Raw genomic sequence first — 22,903 nt, 5'->3', positions numbered from 1 at the left:
CCCACAGAAAATAATTTATGAACTTGGGTGGTGATTTTCTGTCCCAACAGCTGCTCTGTTCTTAGAAGTACTAGATATTTCTAATGGATTTAATCCTAAAATGTGAACAACAGTAGGTTGCACATTCCTTCAAAGAAAAAATCCCATAAAAATGCTGGATTTGCTCTATTTCTAGGAAGGTGGGGTCTCGTTAGTTGGAGAATATAAGAATTCTATAACGGTGCGGTATAGCCATTGAGTTTAAAATTTCATGTAATCATAAAGTGTTATTTCAAACAAAAAAAATCTATAGCTTAGCTCTATGAAAAATGGTTTTTTTAATACGTATCAAATCTTCAAAACATGGTGGCCCACAGAATCAATTTAAGCTCTTGCCCCGCTCTCCCCACTCCCCTCCCCCCCGCCCCCGCAATAGGGACATGGTGTCCTAGAAACGGCCAGGCCTCTACTAGGTTCCATTTTAGGCCTGAGCCTCCAAAATGGGCCTTTAGAATTAAATTTGGCTATTAGCCCAGATTTACTCAAATTTTTAACAAGCGCTGCTTTGTCTTTCAGCATCCCCCCCTCCCAAGTCCCCAACTTCGTAACAAGTTAGGAGGCCCTCAAACAAAAAACAAAAGCAGCTGCTAGAGAGAAAACCCAGTGAAAGGGGGTTGAGGAAAAATAGTTCTGCCGCAGCAGCTGCTCGAATGCTCCAAAGAGGAGGCCCTCGCTTTGCATGTGCTCCCTCTAAAGGTTTTGAGGGTTGATAGATGTTCTTTATCGGGGGAGAGGTGAAGTGAAGGGTGCGCGTGCGAAGCTGGTGGAGGAATGCAGCAGGGAGCCCATGCGAGCGCGGGGAGACGCGTGACTCTCCAATGAACCCGGCCCCTGCTTCCCTTCAGAATTTCCACCTGTTGTGCGGGGAGTCCGCGTCAGGATGAATTCAGAGGTTTGCTTTGTTCTCTCTGGTCCTGTCCCCTGGTCTCCCGAATGGAGGACAGAGCTGGCTCAGGCCGGGTCTTCTTCCATCCAAGATTTATTAGAGGTCTTTAAGCTGAGAACAGAGCAACGCGTACACGTGGTACAGAGCCGGGCAAACGGGGGTCGGGGTGGGGGGCCGCAGGCTAGAACCGCAGGTTCGGCATTTTACAAGAGAGCCCGGTCTGATGGGTAATTTTATCATAGTATTTAGGAGGTATTCCATTGGCAGCCCCCGAGTCTAAAAAGCTCGGAAGAGCCAAGACAGATTCTTAGTAGAGCCACATTTGAGTGCAGGGTGATGTGGCCTTCTAAAGGCCATCGCACCCCCTTGCAGCAACACACAACTGGACTTTTCCCGAAGGCAGAAGCGTGCCCGGGCTGCAGGAAGCCGATTCCGGCCTCATGCTCTCTCAGGCCCGGAGGCGAGCTTCTTGTGCAGGGAGCTCCTGCTGTCTTAAGTCGCAGGGAGATCCGCAGGCCTTGAGGATGGGTGAGGCATTAGGCGCTTGCCTGGTCAAGCCTTAAGGATCTGCTTGGAAGCTTTGCTCCCCCCCTGCCACCCCCAGAATCTCAGGCCTGAGTGGTGGCTGGTCCCAGACAGAGAATTCCCGGCTCACTGAGTCTGTCTAACACAGGGATCAGCCAACTGTTTCCACAAAGAGCCAGATAGTAAATGACTGTCACGACTACTCAACTGTGCCATCGTTGTGCAAAAACAGCACTAGACGATATGGAAACGAATGGGTGTGACCGTGCGCCGATAAAACTTTATTTACAAGAACAGGCGGCAGGCGGGATGTGGCCTTCGTGCTAGAGCTTGCTGACCCCCGGTCCAAAGCAGGGGCTTCTAAAGGGTTCCACATGCCTCCAAGGGGTCCCTGGGGACAGAACTCAGAAGGAATTGGAAGAGGAAAAAAATACATCCTTATTTTCACTAACCTCCAATGAAAACTTAGCATTTGTGTTCTTACGAATGTGGGCAACAAATCACAGTGACTTTAGCAGTTCCTGTGACTTTGTCATTAATAGAGACCCCGGGTCTATTCATATTTCATTATAGTTGTGGCAGAGACCTCAAAATGCTGTAACAGCCATCACGCCTTTGAAATCGTGTATCACGCCCTCCCCAGCATTAATAAAGGACATGCTTACTACAGAAGCATATACAATTACGTTCTGTGATTACGTATATTTTATATGTATTTAAAATTTTTAAATTTTAATAGATGTACTTCAGTTCGTTTTCTTCCAAATCCTCTGTGTTTTATTTCATGCAGTCAGCACATTATTCTGAGAAGGGTGTCCAGAGGGTTGAGTCGAGGGCCAAGGGGACAGCAGCTCGGTCCCGCTGCTGTGTCGTCTCAGAACCCTGCTGGTCAGGTGATGCTGTCCCTCTGCTCCCAGCTGCTGCGGGGCGCTCGTCTCCTGCTCTGCCCCGGATGCTCCGTTCTTCCCACATCCGTGGCCCGCCCCGCCTTCAGACGCAGACACAGACACTCACGTCTGGCTCCGCCTCGTGGTTGGGTTGTATTGGTTTGTTTGTTTATGGCCTGGCCCTAGCGAGACAGTCCCCTCTGAGATCCAGTGGGTCCATGATGCCTTTTGGGAAGGAACCACTTCTCCCAGCCCGTGGAGAACCCTACACAGAGTAACGTGCAGTTAAATGATGGTGACCTTGTTCCTTCCTGACCACGCCAGAGACTCCCTGCCCAGAGCCTGGCCCTGCAAATGATAATTTGCAAAATGATAATGCACACAAGCCTAGGGGTAAGATGCTCACATTTCTATTCTGCTAACTGCCTGCTTTGGGCAAATGCTTGTATTTATTCTCCCTGAGCTTCAATTTCCTCATCGTAATTGGGCATTGTACTTACCTGACTCTAAGAAAAGTGCCTGGCAGGGTGCCTGGTGCCTGGCAGATGTTCAGTAACCGGCAGGTAGGATTTGCCTTGGCTGGTTGGTAGCTGGGTACTTGGAGTTAGTCTGGCCCTATGAATCACAGAGATGCCTTGAAATCCTAGGTGGAAGACCAAGGGATGGAGGTGTCTGGGGCCTGGATTCAAGGGGCTTTCACCTTGCAGAGTACCATGGGCAGTGATAGTCCAGAAGAGGACTCCTTGGACAGAGTGGCCATGACAAAGAACATGAAAGCAAATCTGTCCCATCCAGTGATTCCTTAATGAGGTCCCCTTTGGTGAGCTTTGACCCTGACATCCATAACAGGTTGTTGGTGGTCATTTCTGGGAAATACTGTCCAGCCCCAGAGAGCCCTGGGATGGTTCTAGCCTCATCACCTGATGTAGAGCCAAACTATGGACATACCCAGTAATACCCAACCGGGTGCCCTCACTTGAGCCTCCTTCCATCTCCATGGAGCCTGATCCTTCCTATTTTGTCCATGTGACTGGGTCATATGAGCCTTCTGTAGATCACCGTGTGGCGCTGCAGCTCATCTACTTAGGGTGGGGAGGGGGGCACCAGTAACTGTCTTTGGAATCGTCAAGCCTGTCTGGATAAAGAGATTGGCTTGGCATTTGGGTGTGAGTGTGGATCATGAACCCTGACTAGGGTGGGTGACAGAAGCCTGAGGTTCTTCTGGCTTCCTTACGATTTTCTGCTAGCTTTTGGGCAGCTCTTTCAGGTGGGAGCTTTTGGGGCTGAGCAGAAGGAGTGCTGGACTAAGGGTTGAAGACCTGGGTTGTAGCCCCATGACTTCTCCTGAGTACCTCATGATCTTGGGCAAGCCATTTACCTCTGTGTGCGTAAGTGACCTCATCAAAAGTGGAGTCGTACCCTCCCTGAGGAGGGAATGAAGCAATGCTTAGACGTCATTTTGTGGGCAAGCCTTTGTATTACAATGGGGGAAGCGTTCTGTCTCTAGCTTAGAGTGGCTGAAACGGTCGAGTGAGATAATCATCGTAAATGCTAAAATTAATTAAATGCACATTGATGGAATCACATGTAGTAATCAGTTGAGGGGAAATATTTATGTATTTAGACCTGGAGTATTTCCGACTTGTTTTTTGAAGGTACCTGTTGTCAGAAAGGAGTAATTATTAGATAGGATCCAATTCGTATTTCTACCGTGAAGGGTATGCGTTACGGAAGATTCTGCTGCAGGGATGGTGGACCAGGGAAAACATGCCCTTGGATTCCTGTCCCATAGTCAACTAGTTTTCTGTCTCCACTAATAGCCTAATGATCGTAGAGGAACTTTGAACTCAGACCAACAAATGATAAGTCTTGATACTAGAAGTTTATACTTTGTCACCTTTTGCTTCTATGTGACACTTAGCAATTCTTTTTTAAATAAAACTTAAAATCAGAGGTCACTTAATTGATTTGTAATGGGAAATAAAATCAGTAGGCAGACTTTGGCCTTGAAAGCATCTCTTCATTAGTTGGGAAAGCTTTCTGGGGTCTGAATTTCAGTAATCAGTTGAGTGGAGGGTAGTGGTAAGGAGAATTCGTTGAGGTCACAGCCGAGTTCTTGTGCTCTGTGTCCATTTTCAGGAACAAGTGCATGTTCTCTGCTCCAGAGACAGATTTCAATGTGGAATCCCCAAAACGAGCAAGCCAAATTCTTTGGATTTTGCAGCGCTGACCCTGTGTGTCTGGCAGGACTTCGGGAACAAGAGGTCCTTATTCCTGGCAGGACTAGGGCAGAGTGAAACCATGTCAGATGCTCTGAAACTCACTCAAACGCCAAAAACGCCATGGCAGGAGGAATGATTGAGCAAGAAGAATTTTTATGGACTCAGGAAGTGGGACATTCTAGACTGTAACCCAAGAAACAAGGGAGAGATGAACGCTAGTAAAATCTTGAGGGAGGAAATGAAATTCTCTCCGGGTCACTAAGAAGCTGCCGCTTTCCCCCACGCCTTACTGTGTCTATAAACTACCTTAGTGTTTGGGGTGTTTATTTTCTGTTTGTATGTTTTTTAAAAGACTTTATTTATTTATTTGAGAGAGAGAGAGAGAGCAGGGGGAGGGGCAGAGGGAGAGGGACAATTGGACTCCCTGCTGAGTGTGGAGCTTGATGCGGGGCTCCATCCCACTTGATCCCACGACCCTGAGATCACAACCCGAGCCAAAACCAAGAGTTGGATGCTTAACTGACTGAGCCACACAGGTGCCCCTCCCCTGCATTTTTATAGCCATCTCAATGACCATTGTATGCCAAGTCAGTAGAATAAAGGATGTTTTCCATATGGTGCTCCTTAACTCTTGGAAAGATAAGGATTATGCTTCCTTCATGATTGCGTGTCAGTCTGTAACCAGGTTTACATTCAACGGATATTTTTCAAGCACTGGCATAGGTAATTTCCAGATCTGTTGATCTCATCTGCTCCTCAAAGCAACCTTAGCTTCGAGGTAGGATAATGGGGTGCAGAGAGGTGAAGGGTCACAGAAGGGTTTGCATACGACTCCCCTCTGTGAATCTAGAGCCGTCTTCACAGCTGCCTCCCATGTTCAGCACATGGTGTTACTTATGTGAGTTCTTGAACTCTGGAAACTCCAGAATGATATGAAACGCTATTACTTGGAAGCATTGTCAGACAAAAAACGGGCTAGACATCTCTGGAGGCTTCCGACTATAACTGATGGATCTGAATTAAAATATCTTTCAGAAGAAGGATCCCTTATTTTCACACATTGAAGATTAAGAAGTTAAGCAGTCTCAAATATGGTCCGATCAGCTGTCTCCTGTTGGAAACCACAAATGTGTTCCCATGAGATTGATCTGTTAGGGAACAACAATAATCGGAATTGCATATTTGCTTATGTGCCACTTTCTCCTGGTGAAACACGAGGTAAAAGCAGAAAACCATCCCTTTCTGACCCGAGCAGAGTTGGAATGCACAGAACACACACAAGCGCACAGCTCCTTCTTCGAGCTCCCTCGGCTCACCCTGCGCATCAGGAGCCACGCCCACCCACACCCACCCGTGCCCGAGGTTACAACCCCCCTCCCATTTCAGGTCCCCTCCCTCCACCCCTGTACTGCAACCCTCGGAGGCCTGCTCCATCAGCAAACTTCAGGTTTTTATTCAAGGTGAAGTAAAATACTCATAGTTGTATTTCTTTTTTTCTTTCTTTCTTTTTTTGGGGGGGAGGTGGGGGGTGGGGAGAGAGAGAGAGAGAGAGAGAGGCAGGTAGGGAGGGGCAGAGAGAGAATCCCAGGCAGGCTCCATGTGGAGCCCGAGGTGGGGATCGATGTCATGACCGTGAGATCACAACCTGAGCTGAAATCAAGGGTCAGCCACTTAACTGACTGAGCCACCCAGGTGCCCCATACTTAGAGTTGTATTTCTTAATCCTTCAATGTGTGTAACATGATACTACCATTTTTTTTTTTTTAAAGATTTTATTTATTTATTTGACAGAGAGAGACACAGCGAGAGAGGGAACACAAGCAGGGGGGAGTGGGAGAGGGAGAAGCAGGCTTCCCGCGGAGCAGGGAGCCCGATGCGGGTCTCGATCCCAGGACCCTGGGATCATGACCTGAGCCGAAGGCAGACGCTTAACTGACTGAGCCACCCAGGTGCCCCGATACTACCATTTTTATTGGGTTTCTATCTTTTTTTAATATGTGTCACTGATGATTTTGAGTGTTGCATCCCTAAGCGCATTTTCCCCATAAGCTCTGTGTCACTTGGGAAAAACGTGGTGCTTTCCCCTGGCCTGCCCTGTGGCATCAGGGGTGTGCGAACCTTTGGTATTTAACCTTCTATGTGACTTGAACCAATCGAGTAAGTTGTTTTGGAGCTGAAAATATAATACTATATACTAAAGTTCTATTTTTATTTGGAATCCAGTAAGAAGGGATAGATTTCTTTGCCAAAAACACCCAAATTAACAACATTTAAAAATCTTACAGCTGGAGAGGATGATTAAACAGGAAAATGTTTATTAATGCCAGGTCGCATTGGACATCTTATGATAATCGCTGCATGTCATCCTCATGGCAACCTGCTCAGGTGGTCAGGAAGTGAGGCTTGGAGGCGGAGAGATTGCCCAAGGTCCCTACAGCCTGGCAGTGGCCGCTGAGGGCCGGCCGCGTGGCCCCTACGCTGTTCCCTGTCCCTGAGCCTCATGCTTCCCGCCGGGTCTCATGTTTTTCCGGCTTCTGCCACAGGAAGTACTAGCAAGTTCCTGCGTGTTTTCCGACAGTCTGGTTACCCAAGACAACTACATTGGGGTCTTAGAAAACTTTGACTTTTAAGAGATCATTTTTTTTTTTTAAGATTTTATTTATTTATTTGACAGAGAGAGAGAGAGAGAGTGAGAGAGGGAACGCAAGCAGGGGGAGTGGGAGAGGGAGAAGCAGGCTTTCCGCGGAGCAGGGAGCCCGCTGCGATGCGGGGCTCGATCCCAGGACCCTGGGATCAGGACCTGAGCCGAAGGCAGACAATTAACGACTGAGCCACCCAGGCGCCCCCAATTATTTTCAATAAATAGATCTGCTTTTGAAATTAATAACAGACTACCTTAGAACAATATACTTGAGTTTGTGGGGGATGAGTACTATTGTTGGGTTGTGTTTCCTTTTATCTTGTGAGTAAGCCTGGCGGGGAAGTATACAGTTAGTGACCGAGACACCGAGCTAATCCCCATGCAAGAGCGGGGCCGAAGGGCCAGGGCATGATTCCCACCTGCTCAGTTTCTTTCCTTCCCCCTCTCTCTCTCTCCCTTTCTCCCTCTCTCTCTTTCTCCCTCTCTCACATCTAGCCAGAAACAAATGGAAAGAAATCAACCGTTGAGTAATAAGTGACTGGCACCTTTAGTTATACATCGTCGTCTTTATATAAGATCCTGCACGATAGCGTTCAAGCTAGGGTAATAGATGAGTGCTCTTGAGACTTCAGTGTGCATCAGCATCAGCCGTGGCTCTTGTTACAATACAGATTCTGAATCGGCAGAGCAGAGGCAGGGCCTGGGAATCTGCATTTCTGACAGGCTCCCAGATGCTGCTGGTCCTGGGGCCACGCTTTGAGCAGCAATATCCTAAGGGAACATGAAGGCAGTTATAAAGGGTCTTCAGAGTATTCTCAGAATTCCAGAAAGTCTAAATCGGTGGTTCTCAGCTGGGGATGATTTGTTCCGCAGGGGCCATTTGAGAGTGTCACATCTCAGGGTGGCGGGTAGAACCCAGGGAGATCTGCTAAACCTCTTAACCGCGCACAGGACTGCCCCCACCCCAAAGAATGATCTGGCCCCAGGGGTCAGCAGTGCCTAAATAGGAAACCGTTGCCTAAAGGAAACTACACACTCCCCTCCAGTCTCCTACAAATCCCCCCCCCCCCCTCCCTGACAAGAGTGATGAGTGTGGCATGGTAGCACCAAGTAGTCTGTGGTGGTCAAGCGCTGCAGTTGGCATTAATAGATACATCTCATAGGTTAACATGGGGAAGAACGTTCCAACGGTGGTCTGATCTGAAGAAATGCAGTTAAGTAGATTAAAGGAAAACACTTGGAATGATGGGCTCTCCAGGTCCGTGTGGCAGGAGACCCCGCCGGTGGAAGGGTGTGATGGCCTGCACCTGGGGGACTGTGTGGGCTGCCGCCACTGTTTATTGGAGTATGATGCGAGGGAGGCCATCTGGACGTTTTTGGGACAGACTTGGGACATTCCTTTGGCTTCTTGAATATGACTTGCAGCTGCGTAGGAAAGTGGTGCAGTGTTATGATCCACAGATGGAAGACTCTTTAACAACAGACATAATTCACTGTGGAAGATTTTCCTCTTGAGAGAGAAGCAAGTACATATTGATGCCTGGATGGGATGTGCATGTGGCAGCATCTGGACTTTTATTTTTTTTAAGATTTATTTATTCATTTGAGAGAGAGAGAGCACACATGAGCAGGGGGAGAGGGAGAGAGAATCTTGAGCAGACTCCATGCTGAGCGTGGAGCCTGACGCGGGGCTCGATTTCAGGACCCTGAGCCCACGACCAGAGCCGAAACGAAGAGTCGGACGCTTCAGTGACTGTGCCAACCAGGTGCCCCTGGATTTTTAAATGGAGTAATATAATCAGGTTGTATTTGAATCATTTAAAACAACAAGAGCGAGAGATAAAGGTAGCTCATGTGAGAATGGATTATCTGAAAGTTCTTTTCTGTCAAGTGTAATTTTCCATTTGGGTTCAAAGAATTTTAATATATGCAGTTTGCTCCTGCAAGGTGTTTGTAAGTTTACTCTAACTAGGGTCTTTCTTGGACGATGACGTGCTAGTCAGCTCATGTGAACTGAATAATGCCAATCCACTCGGAGGAGGGAGGCAAGGTTTGTTGGGTCATTTAAGATGATTTTAAAACTTGTTGAGCCTGAAGAAGGGAATCATGTCTGAAAAATACAATGTGTACAAATCCTAAAGCCAGTGGAATTTTATAGACTGAGCTTAGCTGTTCGGCAAGAATTGTTGAGCCTCCGTGTTGTATCTACTTAAGAAAATCCAGACGTTTTCCTGCAAGTAAAAACATGTCTGCTGAACAGTTGACTTCGTCATCTGGAATAAATGTTCCTTATTTTTTGTTCCCACTCGTAGAATCAAGTTAATCAGCTGAACCATCACAATTTCTCTTGTTTAATTTTTAAAATGCTAGACTACCCTATTGTCTGCCTGTCTATAATTCCTTTGTTAGACTGAACCATATGAAATTGCCAACATGTAGTCACTTTTTTTTGCGTGCAGAATCGGCAGTTGCGTATGGTTCAGTCTAATATTTAGTAATGTATTTTAAGTCTTGTGTTAAAAATAGCTTATAGAAGCACAAGGAGCACTAATATGTAGGTATAATGTGTGTTATTCTGAATAGCTGGCTCAGCCTGTTGTGTGTTTCATCTCTCTTTGGGGTACGGTTTCACACTAGTAACACCTTTTGCTTTGGGGTGGCACTTGAAACTTCACAATCCGTGAGTCACCATGTTTCATTCTGTTATTTTCCGGGCATATAGAGGTCTCATTTCTCTTAACTTTTAAAGTGATGATCTCCTTATCTTCTAGCTATGTATGTTTTTTAAATTCTTGTTCATAAGCTCTATATTTAAGATTAGAAAAAAAAAACCCTAATCGTATCTCAGCATTTCTGTTCCATCAACTGGACACTAATATCTCAAGATATTGACGGCTATTCCTGGAGGGAAAATGGGGATTTTAAGGTCACAGAAATTTCTGGAACACTGAGATTTAAAAAGTTGGTTTGCTGCTAATCTTCTAAAGTCCATTACTAATTTCCATGATAGGGATATAAATTGTATCATTTTTTGAAGATAATTGTGGAATACATATTACCATCTCTTGGAACTTGCAGTCCTCAATATACAGTCTGGAAAATCCTATTCCATGCTAGTCACTTTCCAGAAAAGTTTGTTACTAATTGGCTACGATTTTGTTCCCCCAGATGATACGGTTTTTTGTTTTTTTTTTTTCCTGCTTTTGCTCTGTTCCAAAATACACATGGGCTTGACCTAAGAATTTTGCTAAAGGAATATTATTCTCCTCTTGGGAAATGAAAGCAGCATGTTTCAACACAAGTTTAGAAATCTTAAAACAACTAAAAATGAAAAAAAAAAGTACCAGATTATATGAGGTTCTGCAGAAATTCGATTTGCAAGTGCAACAGTGGCCATTGTCCATGCTTTTACTGTGGGGCAGGGTCAGAGCAGGGAGATGCTAAGGAGCTTACTGGCCCCTCTGGGCTGTTGCGATTATGTGGGTATATTTAGAAGCTGTAAAGAAAGCAGAGCGCATCAGCCAAGTTACCCCAAGTGCACACTCTCAAATTAAGATCTCCCATTACGAGAAAAATCCCCAAAAGAAAATATTTGCATGGCAAGTAACAATGAGCTCTTTTCTCACCAAAATGATGTTGTAACATTTCAGGGAAAGCAGTGACTACAACTTGCTTACTGTTATCCTTTATGTCTCCGAGGGCTGAGAGGTTGTCAGAGAGGATGGGGTGGGCAGGGGGTGGAGGATATACGGGAGGCCGGCTTTGGCTCTCTGCTTATATAAACCTCCACATTTTAGCAAATTTATATGTTATTTCTTTCAAAGAGGTTAAAAGCAGCAGACTTCTTTTGCTGCAGAAGCAAGCTTTATATAAAATATAAAATGGTTCCATAGCAAATCACCTTCCAGAAGAGAACCCAACATTGTATTTCTGACCAACTGTTTGATCTGCTGTGTTATTTATTCTCATGAGGTTTTACGAATTTTTTTGTTGGACGTAAATAATTGGTGGCAAATGGATGTCTGAAGCTATGATTTAGTTTGTAGCCGAAAGTTACAGTAAGATAGCTCAGTCTATGTTTCAGCTATTTCGGACGAGTATGCTAAATTAGGAATATTAATTTCTAACCATAAGACAAATGAAATAGATGCTTAAGATCCATGGATGAAAAGAACTGCCTTCTACAAACTCACATAGATCAAGTTTGGGTGGCAATTGCGTGAAACCACCTTTCACCGCCTAGGTTGTCTGATACGCTAGATTTCACAGTATTTTGTCTAAATGTGCCACAGTAGCACAGCATAGTTTTTTTTCCCCCAAGTCTTTTGGTGCTGGAGTTGGGGGTTAGTTTGGAGAGGACGGGTTCTGTGTCATTCATGCGGTGACTGATGCACACTCATTTAATCTGTGGGCTTGCGTAAAGGCTTAGTGGGCAGAGATGTTTTTGGGTCACCTGGAGGGGATCAGAGTGGCCAGGCTTTGCTTCTTTGTCTCCACTAGGCGCTGTGGAAACGGTGTCCCCTGAGATGTCCCAGAGTGAGAACCCTTCCCCAAGCGACAGTGAGTTTCAGTCTTGGAACCAGCTTTGCTTACCCCTGGGGAGGATCCAGGCCCTGTGCCAGCAAGTTCTCCCCTGAGGACTGGAGAGACGGAATGCCCTGCAGGGTAGCAGCCTGTTCCTCTAGATCTCCAGGCGTGTTTAAGACCCCAGGGAGAGGAGGAGAGAGACCTCCGGCAGAGTACCGCCTCCCCGCACGGAAGGCAAACACCCCTCTTGTGCAGCGTCCTGATGACAAAGGCGTATGTGCGCTGTGCTCCGTCACCCTCGGCGGGGGCAGTAAAGCAGCTCTGGGCAACATGGCCGTGTGCAGACTTGGGGGATTCCGGTTCGTGGGTGAAAGTAAAGACACCAGCTAGTAGGTGGCTTCTGGGGTCTAAGCCTTTACTTGCAGAGTATTAAAAACCTTTGGCTCTCCAGGGACAGTAACCAAAGCACACAGCGCTTGGTGATCCTGGATTTCCTTCTGTCTGCCTGCCTCTTTGGCCATTAGGTCAAATGCGACCATTGCTTTTCATTTGGATCGGCCCTCAGATACAGAGCAGAGCAAAGAAGGGAAATTGAGGCTAGTACGTTCTGTAAATCGTCATCAACTCCAGTTATGTGTTGGTCAGAGAGAAGGGGGAAGACAGTATTTGGCAGAAAGAATTTTGTTTTGTTGTAGATTCAGTCCGTGTGGCCACCATGGGGTCCCACACTAGCTGGTAACTCAATTTCAGCTAGGAGGGAAATCTGGTTATTTGAGAAACTCAGATAATGATAAATAAGCCTTTCAGTTGGAATTCTTAGGTATAAGATCCCGAGGATCTTTGAGACCATGTTTAAGAAATGCTACATTTAGAGTGAAAATCTGTAACTTGGTAGAAGTTATGACACACACACCTGCCAACTCAGGTATGTAATTTGGGGATCAAATCTGGTTAGAAAATGGCCATCTGGATCAGCAGTTGGCAAACTCCGGCCCATGGACCAAATCTGGCCTGCCACCTGGTTTTGAATGGCTTGCAGGTTGAGAATGGTTTTTATATTTTTAGGTGGTTGAAAGAAAAAAAGAATACTATTTCATGATCTGTGTGAACTGTATGAAATTCACATTTTAGTAACTAAAGTTTCGTTGCGACACAGCCGGGCCCATTCGTTTTCCTATCGTCTGTGGCTGTTTTTGTGCTCTGGTTGTTGGGACAAGCCGCATGTGGCCTGTGAAACCTCGAGTATTTACTGTCTGGCTCTTTACCAAAGGAGCTCACTGACCCCTGATTTAAGCGATCCAGATTATGCTTGCGTGAAGTTTGGTTAGATAACCTTCCAAATGAAATCTCGGTAGTTACAGTTGCTTGTGGAGATCTGGTACCTGCCTGAGGATAAGTCTACTAAACACCTGCTCAGGACAAGGCTTCGTGAAGGCGTGAGTGTTGCGCCAGCCTCGTGTTGTTCAGGGTCCCAGTCCTCCACATGAAACCCTCAGGTGACCCCACATTGCCCATCATGCATCAGCTGCACTTGCCCCCCCGCAGCAAAACCTTCCCCGAGCCTCTGAATAAGTAGAAAGAGTGACTCGGTAAAACTGGGCCTCTGCTTTTGAAACCTCACCGGGGAGCCCTCTCTGCCTGCAAGTGTCTGTCAGGAGTTTGGACACAGGAGGTAACGGGGACCTCCAGGCAAAAGCTCCCACAGAGGTTCAGTTCTGGCCGCCAAAGGGAAAAGTCCTCTCTTCATCCTTCCCTCGGCCCACAAGACCTTTCATTCTCCTCTTGGGCCTGCAGTGTTCAACCCTAAAGTGGTGATTGGAGGCATGATTTCATGTTCCTCGCCATGCTGGGAATTTTGTTAAAGATCTCAGAAATCGATTTGATCATTGATGAAAGGGACATAGATAGATTTTTTTTCCAAGTCTTCGTTGGCTTATCCCTGTATTTCCAGCCCCACCTCCCACCGTTCCTGTCTCCCTTGCCATGATCTTTCATCATGCTACGACTTCGCATAATCTGTTCGTGTTCCCTTCCTCACCTTGTCTGCCTAACTAACCCCTACTCTCTTCTTCAGTATTCATCTGAGTTCCCCACCCATAGGCAATTTCATATTCTCTCCTTTGTGGCACCATTCTGCTGAGGATGTGCCTCGCTTACCTGTTGGATCATGTGGTTTAACAATTACTTGGGTCCATGTCTAGTTCCTTCATGAGCCTGGAAGCACTTTGAGGGCAGTTGTTGCAACTTGTTAAATTTGGCACCAAGCCTGACCCATGATAAGGTGCTTAACCTGGGTCTAATGGACAAATGGTCACACGTGCATTAAACTGGTTGTTTCGTTCAGTACTTACGATGGGAGAAGAAACATGTTTCGTATTTGTAGAGGATCATTCTTGGAACTCCCGTCTCTGGAATAGCAAAAGTTAGTACATTCTTTTGAGCTCCTAAGTTTGTTTGTTTGTTTGTTTGTTTAAAGATTTTATTTATTTATTTGACAGAGACACAGTGAGAGAGGGAACACAAGCAGGGGGAGTGGGAGAAGGAGAAGCAGGCTTCCCGCTGAGCAGGGAGCCCGATGTGGGGCTCGATCCCAGGACCCTGGCATCATGACCTAAGCCGAAGGCAGATGCTTAACGACTGAGCCAACCAGGCGCCCCTTGAGCTCCTAAGTTTTATTCTTAAACCTATCCTTGCCTTTCTGCCTTAGTGGTAGGACCAGACTTTGGAGTGATGAGTGTTGAGAGCATGAACATCTTCTCCTCTTGGTAATTTTTTTTAAGATTTTATTTATTTATTTGAGAGAGAGAGAGAGAGAGAGAGAGAGCATGAGTGGGGGGGGAGGGGCAGAGGCAGAGGGAGAAGCTGGCTCCCGCCCTGAGCAGGACCCTGGGATCATGACCTGAGCTGAAGGCAGCGCTTAACCAACTGAGCCACCCAGGTGCCCCTCTTCCCCTCTTGTTAATGAGTTACCACACTGCACAGCAAAGTGCTGTAAGGAAAATGGAATTCTGAAAATGGAATTGGAATTCTACACCAGAACATTCTGTAAAGGAAAGGAAACTCCCAGAAATGCATTTAAGGTTAAAACTAAATTTTCATGACACAAATCAGAGAAGAGATTCGTATTTTCTTTCTCTTTCATTGCCTCAAATTATCTTTACCCAGGGGGACACACTTGAGTAGAATGTGGGAGAATAGATTCATGGTCACCAAAGTGGGATGCACAAGGTGGTTCATGGGGCACAAGAAGGACATACTGACACCCCTGTATTTATTTAAAAATAAATTAAACTTTACTTATATTTAATATACATATTTCTGGTACTTTACATATATAATATATACCTCAATTTACAGGTTTTGGGAATATATGAACTTTTATTCCCAACTAATAGAGGCATAGAAATAAAAAAAATTGGGGGGTGGCACCTGGCTGGCTCAGTCAGTAGAGTATATGACTCTTGATCTTGGGGTCATGAGTTTGAGCCCCACATTGGGAATAGAGATTACTTTAAAAATTAAAAAAAAATTGGGGAGACTGTTGGAAAAAAGGGTGAAAATGTATACTTCCTGACCCTTGTGCGCTGCATATAAGACCATTTATTTTGGACAGAAGCGTCAGGAAGGAGGCCCCAAGTTCTTTGTGGAACAAACTGGTACCCATGGAAATTGCTGGAGCCTCAAAGGGAGGGAGGGAGGAGGGAGACAGGTTACCATAGATGATTTTAAGAAAATTGAATGGAGGGGCGCCTGGGTGGCTCAGTCGTTAAGCGTCTGCCTTCGGCTCAGGTCATGATCCCAGGGTCCTGGGATCGAGCCCCGCATCAGGCTCCTTGCTCGGCGGGAAGCCTGCTTCTCCCTCTCCCACTCCCCCCTGCTTGTGTTCCCTCTCTCACTGTGTCTCTCTCTGTCAAATAAATAAATAAAATCTTTAAAAAAGAAAAGAATTGAATGGAGGGTGCCTGCTCAGCGGGGAGTCTGCCTCTCTGCTCCTCCCCCTGCTCATGCTCTCTTTCTCTCAAATAAATAAATAAAATCTTAAAAAAAAAAAAATTGAATGGAGCAAAGCTCTTCTGTATTTGACCTGGGAAAGGAAAGGGTATAGGAGGGTATATAAATGTTGCCTTTGTGTGTTTTCCCGAGGACTTCCCTCATCACAATTGAGCATCACAGGTATCTGTTGAGCTTGTCTCCTCAGAAATCACATCGTGTTCCTCACCATCCAGCAACCCAGCCTGCACGAGAGGAAACTGCACTGAGGATAGGCAAAGTAATACGGCCAGTCTTTGACTCAGGCATGTGTGAGTCTGTAATCGAAGGAGGAACGATTTTGTTGTTTGGAAGGAGCTCTACAGAGGAGGCGCTAAAATGAAAATTCCTCATGCGTTCACCAGGTCAGTATTAATCAAGACCCCAGTTTTTGTGTGAAGAAGTGAGTACCCGCAGACTTTTCAACATGCTAGTTGGACAATTTGGGTAGGCCACCTGCTGCCTCATCGTACGCAGAAACTGATAGTGTGGGTTGTCTTATCACCATCTAGTTTGTGGTTTGTCAGAGCTTATTCATGGAAGATACCAACGACTTGTCAAATTAGTTGACAAGGCCGAGTCCTCGAAGGCAGCGCTCGATGACGCACCAGCTCTGCCTAGGAGATGCTTTAGTTGACAAGGAGAGTCTTGAAGTCCTTCTCATATGTCAGAATTGAGCTCGCTAGCAACGGTCGCTGCCGTTGGGAATGCTTGCTTTTACTGACGCAAATGTGTCCAGAAAAATCCTGTCTCCTACCCGGGGGCTCTGCTGGACAGGAGGTTCAAAGGTTCATTTTCCTAGCTCGGTAATGAATTGTCTCTTAGGTACACAATTTGCTGCCTAGGTCTAGAGCACAGCCCAGAAAGAAAAATGCCCAGTGCATGGTAGGCACAATTTTCTGCCTGTGGACATTCACAAGGCTGCATTGTGGAAACAGAAGCTGCTCAAATTGTTCATTGTTCCGTGGCTCCTACTTTGGCAGCCAGAAGCGAATTCATTATGCAGTGATTGGCATGCTTTTCTTCTGTGCGTTTCATGCCACGAGTACTGTAATGCATTCCGTGCTCTCTGCAGCCTCCTGCTTCGCGTCTGGCTCTTGTGGTCTTCCCCTCGCCGTCCGCTCCTCCAGCCCCGCTGCCTTCCGCAACCTAGGGGCCAGCGGACGTGGGACTGCTCGCCTCCAACCACAGCGCGTGGTTAGGTGGACAAATTTGCCCCGACTCCGACAGAGACACACTTCATTCTCACCTCTGGGCTGGTCAGTCAGCCAACAAGTATTTATTAAGCGCCCACGGAGCGCATAGCAGTGTGCCCGGCCCCCTTTGGGGGACCGCAAGCTCAGACAAATGTCCACAATGGCAAACACGACACATTTCTCCCTTGCTGTTCCCACCCCCAAAAGTATGGCGTCTTGGGCTTAGAGGGGGGAACTTGAGAAGCAGCTCTTTAAAAATGACCCTTTGCAAGGTTGGTTTTTGTTTGTTTGTTTTTTATTTGAATTGCTTTGTGCAGCGGGAAAACAAGACTAGCATGACTACGCACGGGCGAAGGTACTATTTTTTATGAATTCCAGAGCAGTGTTTCTCCCACTTGCACGTGCATCCGAGTCACCTGGGGATCTAGCTGAACTGCAGATTCTGAGTCCGTAGGTCTGCAGTGGGCCCCGAGGCGACCTTCCAGGCAGTGCCCATGCTGCTGCCCCGTGGACCGCCACGCGTGAGTAGTACGTGCTAGGTCCCTGGTTCTGATCGCCTTCAGAGCTCGGAAAACCACTGATGCCCAAGCCCCGCCCCCAGAGCGTCTGGTTTGACTGGTCTGGGGTACGCGCCCCCCCCCGCACCCCCCTCCCTCCCGGGCAGAGAGATTTTTTTTAAATCGCCCCAGGTGGTTTTAATATGCACCATGGTGGAGACATGGCAGCTTTGCACGTGTAAGTGAACTTGTCCTCTTGAGAGGGAGGATATGGCTTCCTTTTGGGTCCTGAGTCAGACTGAGCCGTGTTCTTCAGCCCTTGAATTGAAGAAAGCATCCTTCTAACTGACAGGTTCTCGACCGGGGTGATTGTGCCCATCAGGATCAGGAGACTTGGGGCAGTGTCTGGAGGTGCGTTAGCTTGTCACCCCTGGAGAGGGGGGCTCCCAGCGCCGAGTGAGCAGAGGTCAGGGCTGCGGCCTTGCCTCACTGAACTGTCAGCCTTTTGAGGGTAGGGGACCATCTCCTTTGTTGCCCGTGGTATCCCCAACGCAGAGCACGGTTTGCCTGGGATTTTGTAGGCATTCCACAAATATTCGTTGGATGAATGGATAGATCTACTACTAGCATAAATGTTAACCTCGCTGGGAAAGGGAATTGGTTGTTAACCACACATTCAGATTTAATAAGATGGAGAGGAGAGTTTGCGGCCAGGCACTGTTTTTCTGATGTGATTCTGCGGGAATTGGCTTCACTTAGAATCACCTGCAGTAGTTGAACTATTAAGGTCTGGGCCACACCCCACGGATTCAGGTTCCATTGCTCTGCGGTGGGGTTGGGCGTCAGTATTTAAAGCTCTCCAGGTAACTCCATGGTGCCCCGAGGTTGAGAACCACCGTCTGGGACCTTGCATCTCAAACTGCGGTCCTGAGACTAGCGGTGTCACTGAACCCTGGGAGTTTGTTGGAAATCCACGGTCTCAGGCCCTCACCCCAGACCTGCGGAATCAGGATCTGCCTTTTAACAAAGTCTCCAGGTAACGTGTTTGCATATCCAGGTCTGAGAAGGCAGTTAAGTTCCTTTCTGGTTAATGTCCCGTTCTAGTTGGCCTGGAAAGCTGTTGACCGCCCCATGAAGGAAAGTGTTGTATATATCTGGAGGCTGGAGGGCGGTCTGCCATGCGAAAATATTTTACAGAGAAAGAGGTATTGTTACCATCAGAATCAGTTGTGATTCTGTTGTAGATAACTGGCTTGGGAGACAGAAGGCAAAAAAAAAAAAAACCAACACTCTTTTTCAACTTCGTTTCTATTCTTGGTTTCTTAAAACCATCACCAGGCAAAACAGGGGGGAAAAAGGCGCGGGGGGAGTTGTAGGAACCAAATGGATGGAATGAAATAATCTGGCCCTCTGTAGTAGAAAAATAGAAGGCAGAAAGTTACATCTTTCTCTTGCAGAAAAAAAGAATGTGTTTCCTGTTTGCTCTCGCTGAGAGCCAGAGCATAATGCCTCAGTGTGTGCGGAGCTGCTGAACAAAGAACATAGACGTGGCTGACGGGGCAGACTGGCAACTGCCAAATATTGGCCCGGTTGGAAACCATGTGACAGTCGCAACTCCTGATTGCATTGGCGGGGTGAGAGGGAAAATGTGCATTGCTCTATATCCTTTGCGGCTTTCCATGAAAGACCGTCGAAGGTAATTAATGTTACCGTCCAGAGTTTTGTGGGAGCATCGGAAGATCCTCCATGATTGAAAGCTTTTTCTTGTTTTTCAGTACCGAGTTTATAACCAAATGACTTTCTGCAAGAAAGTCGACTTTACAGTAATCCCGTGGCTGCCTGCGGAAAGGTTTCAAAATTGGGACATTTTCCATTCATGTTTATCATGTTCCATATGTCCTGTGAGACGCCCCTGGAGTCACAGAAAAATGGCCCCTGAATGCTGAACAGGGGGCCTTGTAGATTCTCTAACTCAGTGGTTCTCAGTCTGTTTTTCTGGAGTCAACCCACCCAAACATAGAGTATCACACTCTGCAGTTAGGAGCATCGGTTCCATAAAGCGTGAATTCGAGGGTAGAGGGGTGCTCACGTTGAAACCAAAAAATCCTTACTTCTGATATGCCCCGTATACTGCGGGTTCTCAAACTCTGCTGTCCATTGGAATCAGCTGAGGAGCTTCACTATCTTCTGCTCTCTGGTTTCCACCCCCCAGGCAGGGATTCGGATTTAATTGTCCTGGGGTGCAACCTGGCTGGGGATGGTGGACGCCTCCCCACCCCAGGTGATTCTCAGGCGCAGCCAACATGAAGACTCACTGTCTCACTACACCATCCTTCTCTCCCAGCATTGCGAATCGCTGTTTCGCCCTTGGCTTCAACAAGGAGGGGAGTAAGGCTGAGGGGTCATGTTGATGGCAGGTCTGATGGAAAGGGACCAGTGGACTCCTAGGAGGACTTCGCTGTGGAGAGAGGTGCTGTCCGCTCGCTGCCCTAGTTTCTGGTGTAGTCAGGCCAGTATGAGGAAGTTCGTGCTGCTCAGCCTTCCCTGTATCTTCCCCCGAGGTGGCTCCAGAGCCCTCCCGGAACCGGGAAACCCAAGGTAATGAACTGAACTAACTCCACTTTGCTCATCGTCATTTGAGCTTGACTTACCTGTTTGTTACCAGCAGTAGAAACACTCCACATTCATCAGTAGACACACTAGACATGGACCGGACTGCAGTTAATGTAGTTGGAAGACGAAGGCCACCGTTAGAGGGGGCGTCTGCAGCTTAGTACCGTACTTCATGCGCCAACCATTGAGAATAAGGGCTTCTGTATTTCACTGTCATTATCTTCGATTCAGCAGTGACTCACGGTGGAGAGAAATGGGACCCAGAAGAAGTCATTCTCTAGTTCAGTGTTAGTCAGTCATGTTGAGAGCTGGGGAAGTGACGATGTCAGCAGAAGGATGAGTGCTTAGGGTTTGATGGCCTCCCTTCATGGGGGCCGAGAGGGGAAATGTCTTGAAATTTGCGTACAGAGGGCTGGCTCATATAGGGGCTCTATCCCTTCCAGGCCCTGTAACGTCAACAGTGCTGGGAACTTATAAATACTGTGGATGTATAACAGAAGCATTTTTCACATGCTCAAGTAAAGCAGCTGTATCCTGATACATACAGTACTATAAACATACAGATGAAGGAATGTGGTATTTATGGGGAATGTTCTAAGATTTTGCCAGAGAAAGATGTGGTAGCCTACAAAGAGATCAGTTGAGTTCCTAAAGGCATTGGGTTAAATTAATCATTGATTAAATATGAAAATTCAGGATGAGATTTTGTTTTCTAATTCATTAGCTTAAAATTTGAATAAATTTGCATTGATGCATATGCAGAATGCTAATCTTTGCAGCACTTAATGGGAAAAACAATAAGCATTTTATGCCTGTAGAATCAGGAGAAGGGGATAGATAGCAAGGTCAACATTGCATTTCTGTTGCTCATTTAACCAGTTACAAGCGTATCACCGAAGTGTGCAGTGTTAAGTTTTTGTGCTTTTCAGATGTGCTTTTTCTGTGTGTTTTAGCTTTTAAAAAAAAAAAAAAAAAAAAAAAGACGTGTCTGTTTTTCACTAGGGCCCATTATGATAACAGTTGGAAGCAATGGGGGTGAAAAACTACTCAAAATCTAGCATTTTACGAAATGCTGTATGGTTTTCCCATATAAGGTGAGCCCATGCGTACTTTCCTTCTCTGCTCATTCCCTGCTGTTGAACATCTGCCTGCACTTCCTCTCTCTGTCGCTCTTCCTCACTCTCGTCTGTGGCAGTGACGCAAGGTGGAAGGACCTGGGACCAGAGGAGGTCGTCCCCGCACTGCAGTTGGTTTTCACACGCAGAGGCTGATGAGCACCTTTGTGTCCTCAGGAGGGTGACCATGCCCCACTCCCGTTCACGCAAGCCCTCCCCCTGCCTCTGGAGATTGTGCAGTGGAGGAGGCAGAAATAGCCAAGGGCAGGATGGGGAGTAGGTTCACTTCTGGAGGTCCTTGCCTTCTCCCTTCCTGAACAAACCTTCGTGATGCCTCGACCATTGCAAAACTCTAACAGATATTTTGGGAGGTTGCCTCTGTTCGTCCCAGGGGTAACTTACTGGAGGAGAAAGAAAGGTATTGAGCTTACACTTCCTGGACATGTATTTGAATAGCAAAGAATTCTCCTTTTTCAGGTGGGAAGCAAGATGATTAATGGAGTATTTAGTCGCTTGTGTTAGCTAATATGTTTGGGATGAAATAAAGTCCCAGAAACTTTGTTTTTTATATAGTGTCTGTATACTTTAAAATAACCCAGTTCTCCATGTATAATTATAGCTTACTTATGCACAGTTTATATAGCCTTTGTTAGAAAAAATGGTACAGAATGGTTAAAAAAGATGCCCTCTTCTGGGAATACAGAGTGGGGAACAAGACTCCCACACTAACAAGTTACTTGATTTCTCCTTAAGTAAGGTTATAAGCACGCAGGTTTATGAGCACCTTTGTGCCTTTAGGAGGGTGTGAGGCCCTGATCAGGCGCTCAGTGGCAACATACGCAAACTATATGTAGATGCTCAACAAATGTTAGTTTCCTGTCCCTTCCTCTGAGTCTCCGTCTCCCCTCAGAATTTCAGGGTGGGCCAAACCCTCTATGGGGTCGCGTCCTCCGGGCGCATCACTCCATGGATCCTCTCAGTATTTGGAATACTTTTGCAGGCTGGAGATTGTGTATTTCCTTCTGTCTTTTATTTATGTCTTTGTCTCTTTGATCTGGAGTCCTTGGTCAGGAACTCAGGCTCAATTATCCTAATGTCTGTGGGAAAGCTCAGCCCACTTAATGACATGCTGCATTATTTTGTAGCTCTCAAGGGAAAAAATGTGGCAAGAAAACGTAGATTGCTTGTTATTTCTTCTTACACCAGGGTCCCAGCATCTTTTAATAGAAGTAAATAAAAATGAGGTAAGAGCTGCAGAATCTGTAGATTAGGGAGTTTGCGTTATCAGTTGATATGTCCTTAAAACCATTTTTTCTTTGTTTCAGAACAATGTAGAATTGCTTTATGGCCACTAAATGCACTACTCTTGAAATAGATAAAATGTAGCGGCACCTGGGTGGCTCAGTCGTTAAGCGTCTGCCTTTTGCTCAGGTCATGAGCCCAGGGTCCTGGGATCGAGCCCTGCATTGGGTTCCCTGTTCCACGGGAGGCCTGCTTCTCCCTCTCCCATTCCCCCTGCTTGTGTTCCCTCTCTCACTGTCTCTCTGTCTATGAAATAAATAAAATCTTTTTTTTTTTAAAGAAATAAAGTGTAGAACATGAGTCAGCCCTGTGCATTTCGCTAAATTGAAGGAGGCTTGATGAATTTATTTGACATTCAGACTCTAGATGAATCAGATACTTGTTTCTAGATTAAAAACCTGATTAGGCGGGGTACCTGGCGGCT

General features: G+C 46.5%; 1 protein-coding gene across 2 annotated transcripts in view; it reads left to right on the top strand.

Moving 5' to 3' along the window:
- GPM6B (glycoprotein M6B) overlaps positions 1-22,903 on the top strand; it is a 153,746-nt gene that overhangs the window by 27,833 nt on the left and 103,010 nt on the right. Inside the window, exon 1 of one of the 2 annotated variants that reach the window (XM_032389580.1) lies at positions 15,821-16,121. The exons of the other annotated variant lie outside the window; for it this stretch is intronic. Within the exon in view, the coding sequence (XP_032245471.1) occupies positions 16,109-16,121 (13 nt within the window). The 5' untranslated portion in view covers positions 15,821-16,108. Of the gene's footprint in view, positions 1-15,820; positions 16,122-22,903 lie in introns of those variants that run through there. 2 annotated transcript variants of the gene reach the window in all.

This window comes from Phoca vitulina, unplaced genomic scaffold (genome assembly GCF_004348235.1).
Source record: "Phoca vitulina isolate PV1807 unplaced genomic scaffold, GSC_HSeal_1.0 scaffold55, whole genome shotgun sequence".
Classification (NCBI taxonomy): domain Eukaryota; kingdom Metazoa; phylum Chordata; class Mammalia; order Carnivora; family Phocidae; genus Phoca; species Phoca vitulina.
This window is presented reverse-complemented; position numbering and strand designations above follow the sequence as displayed.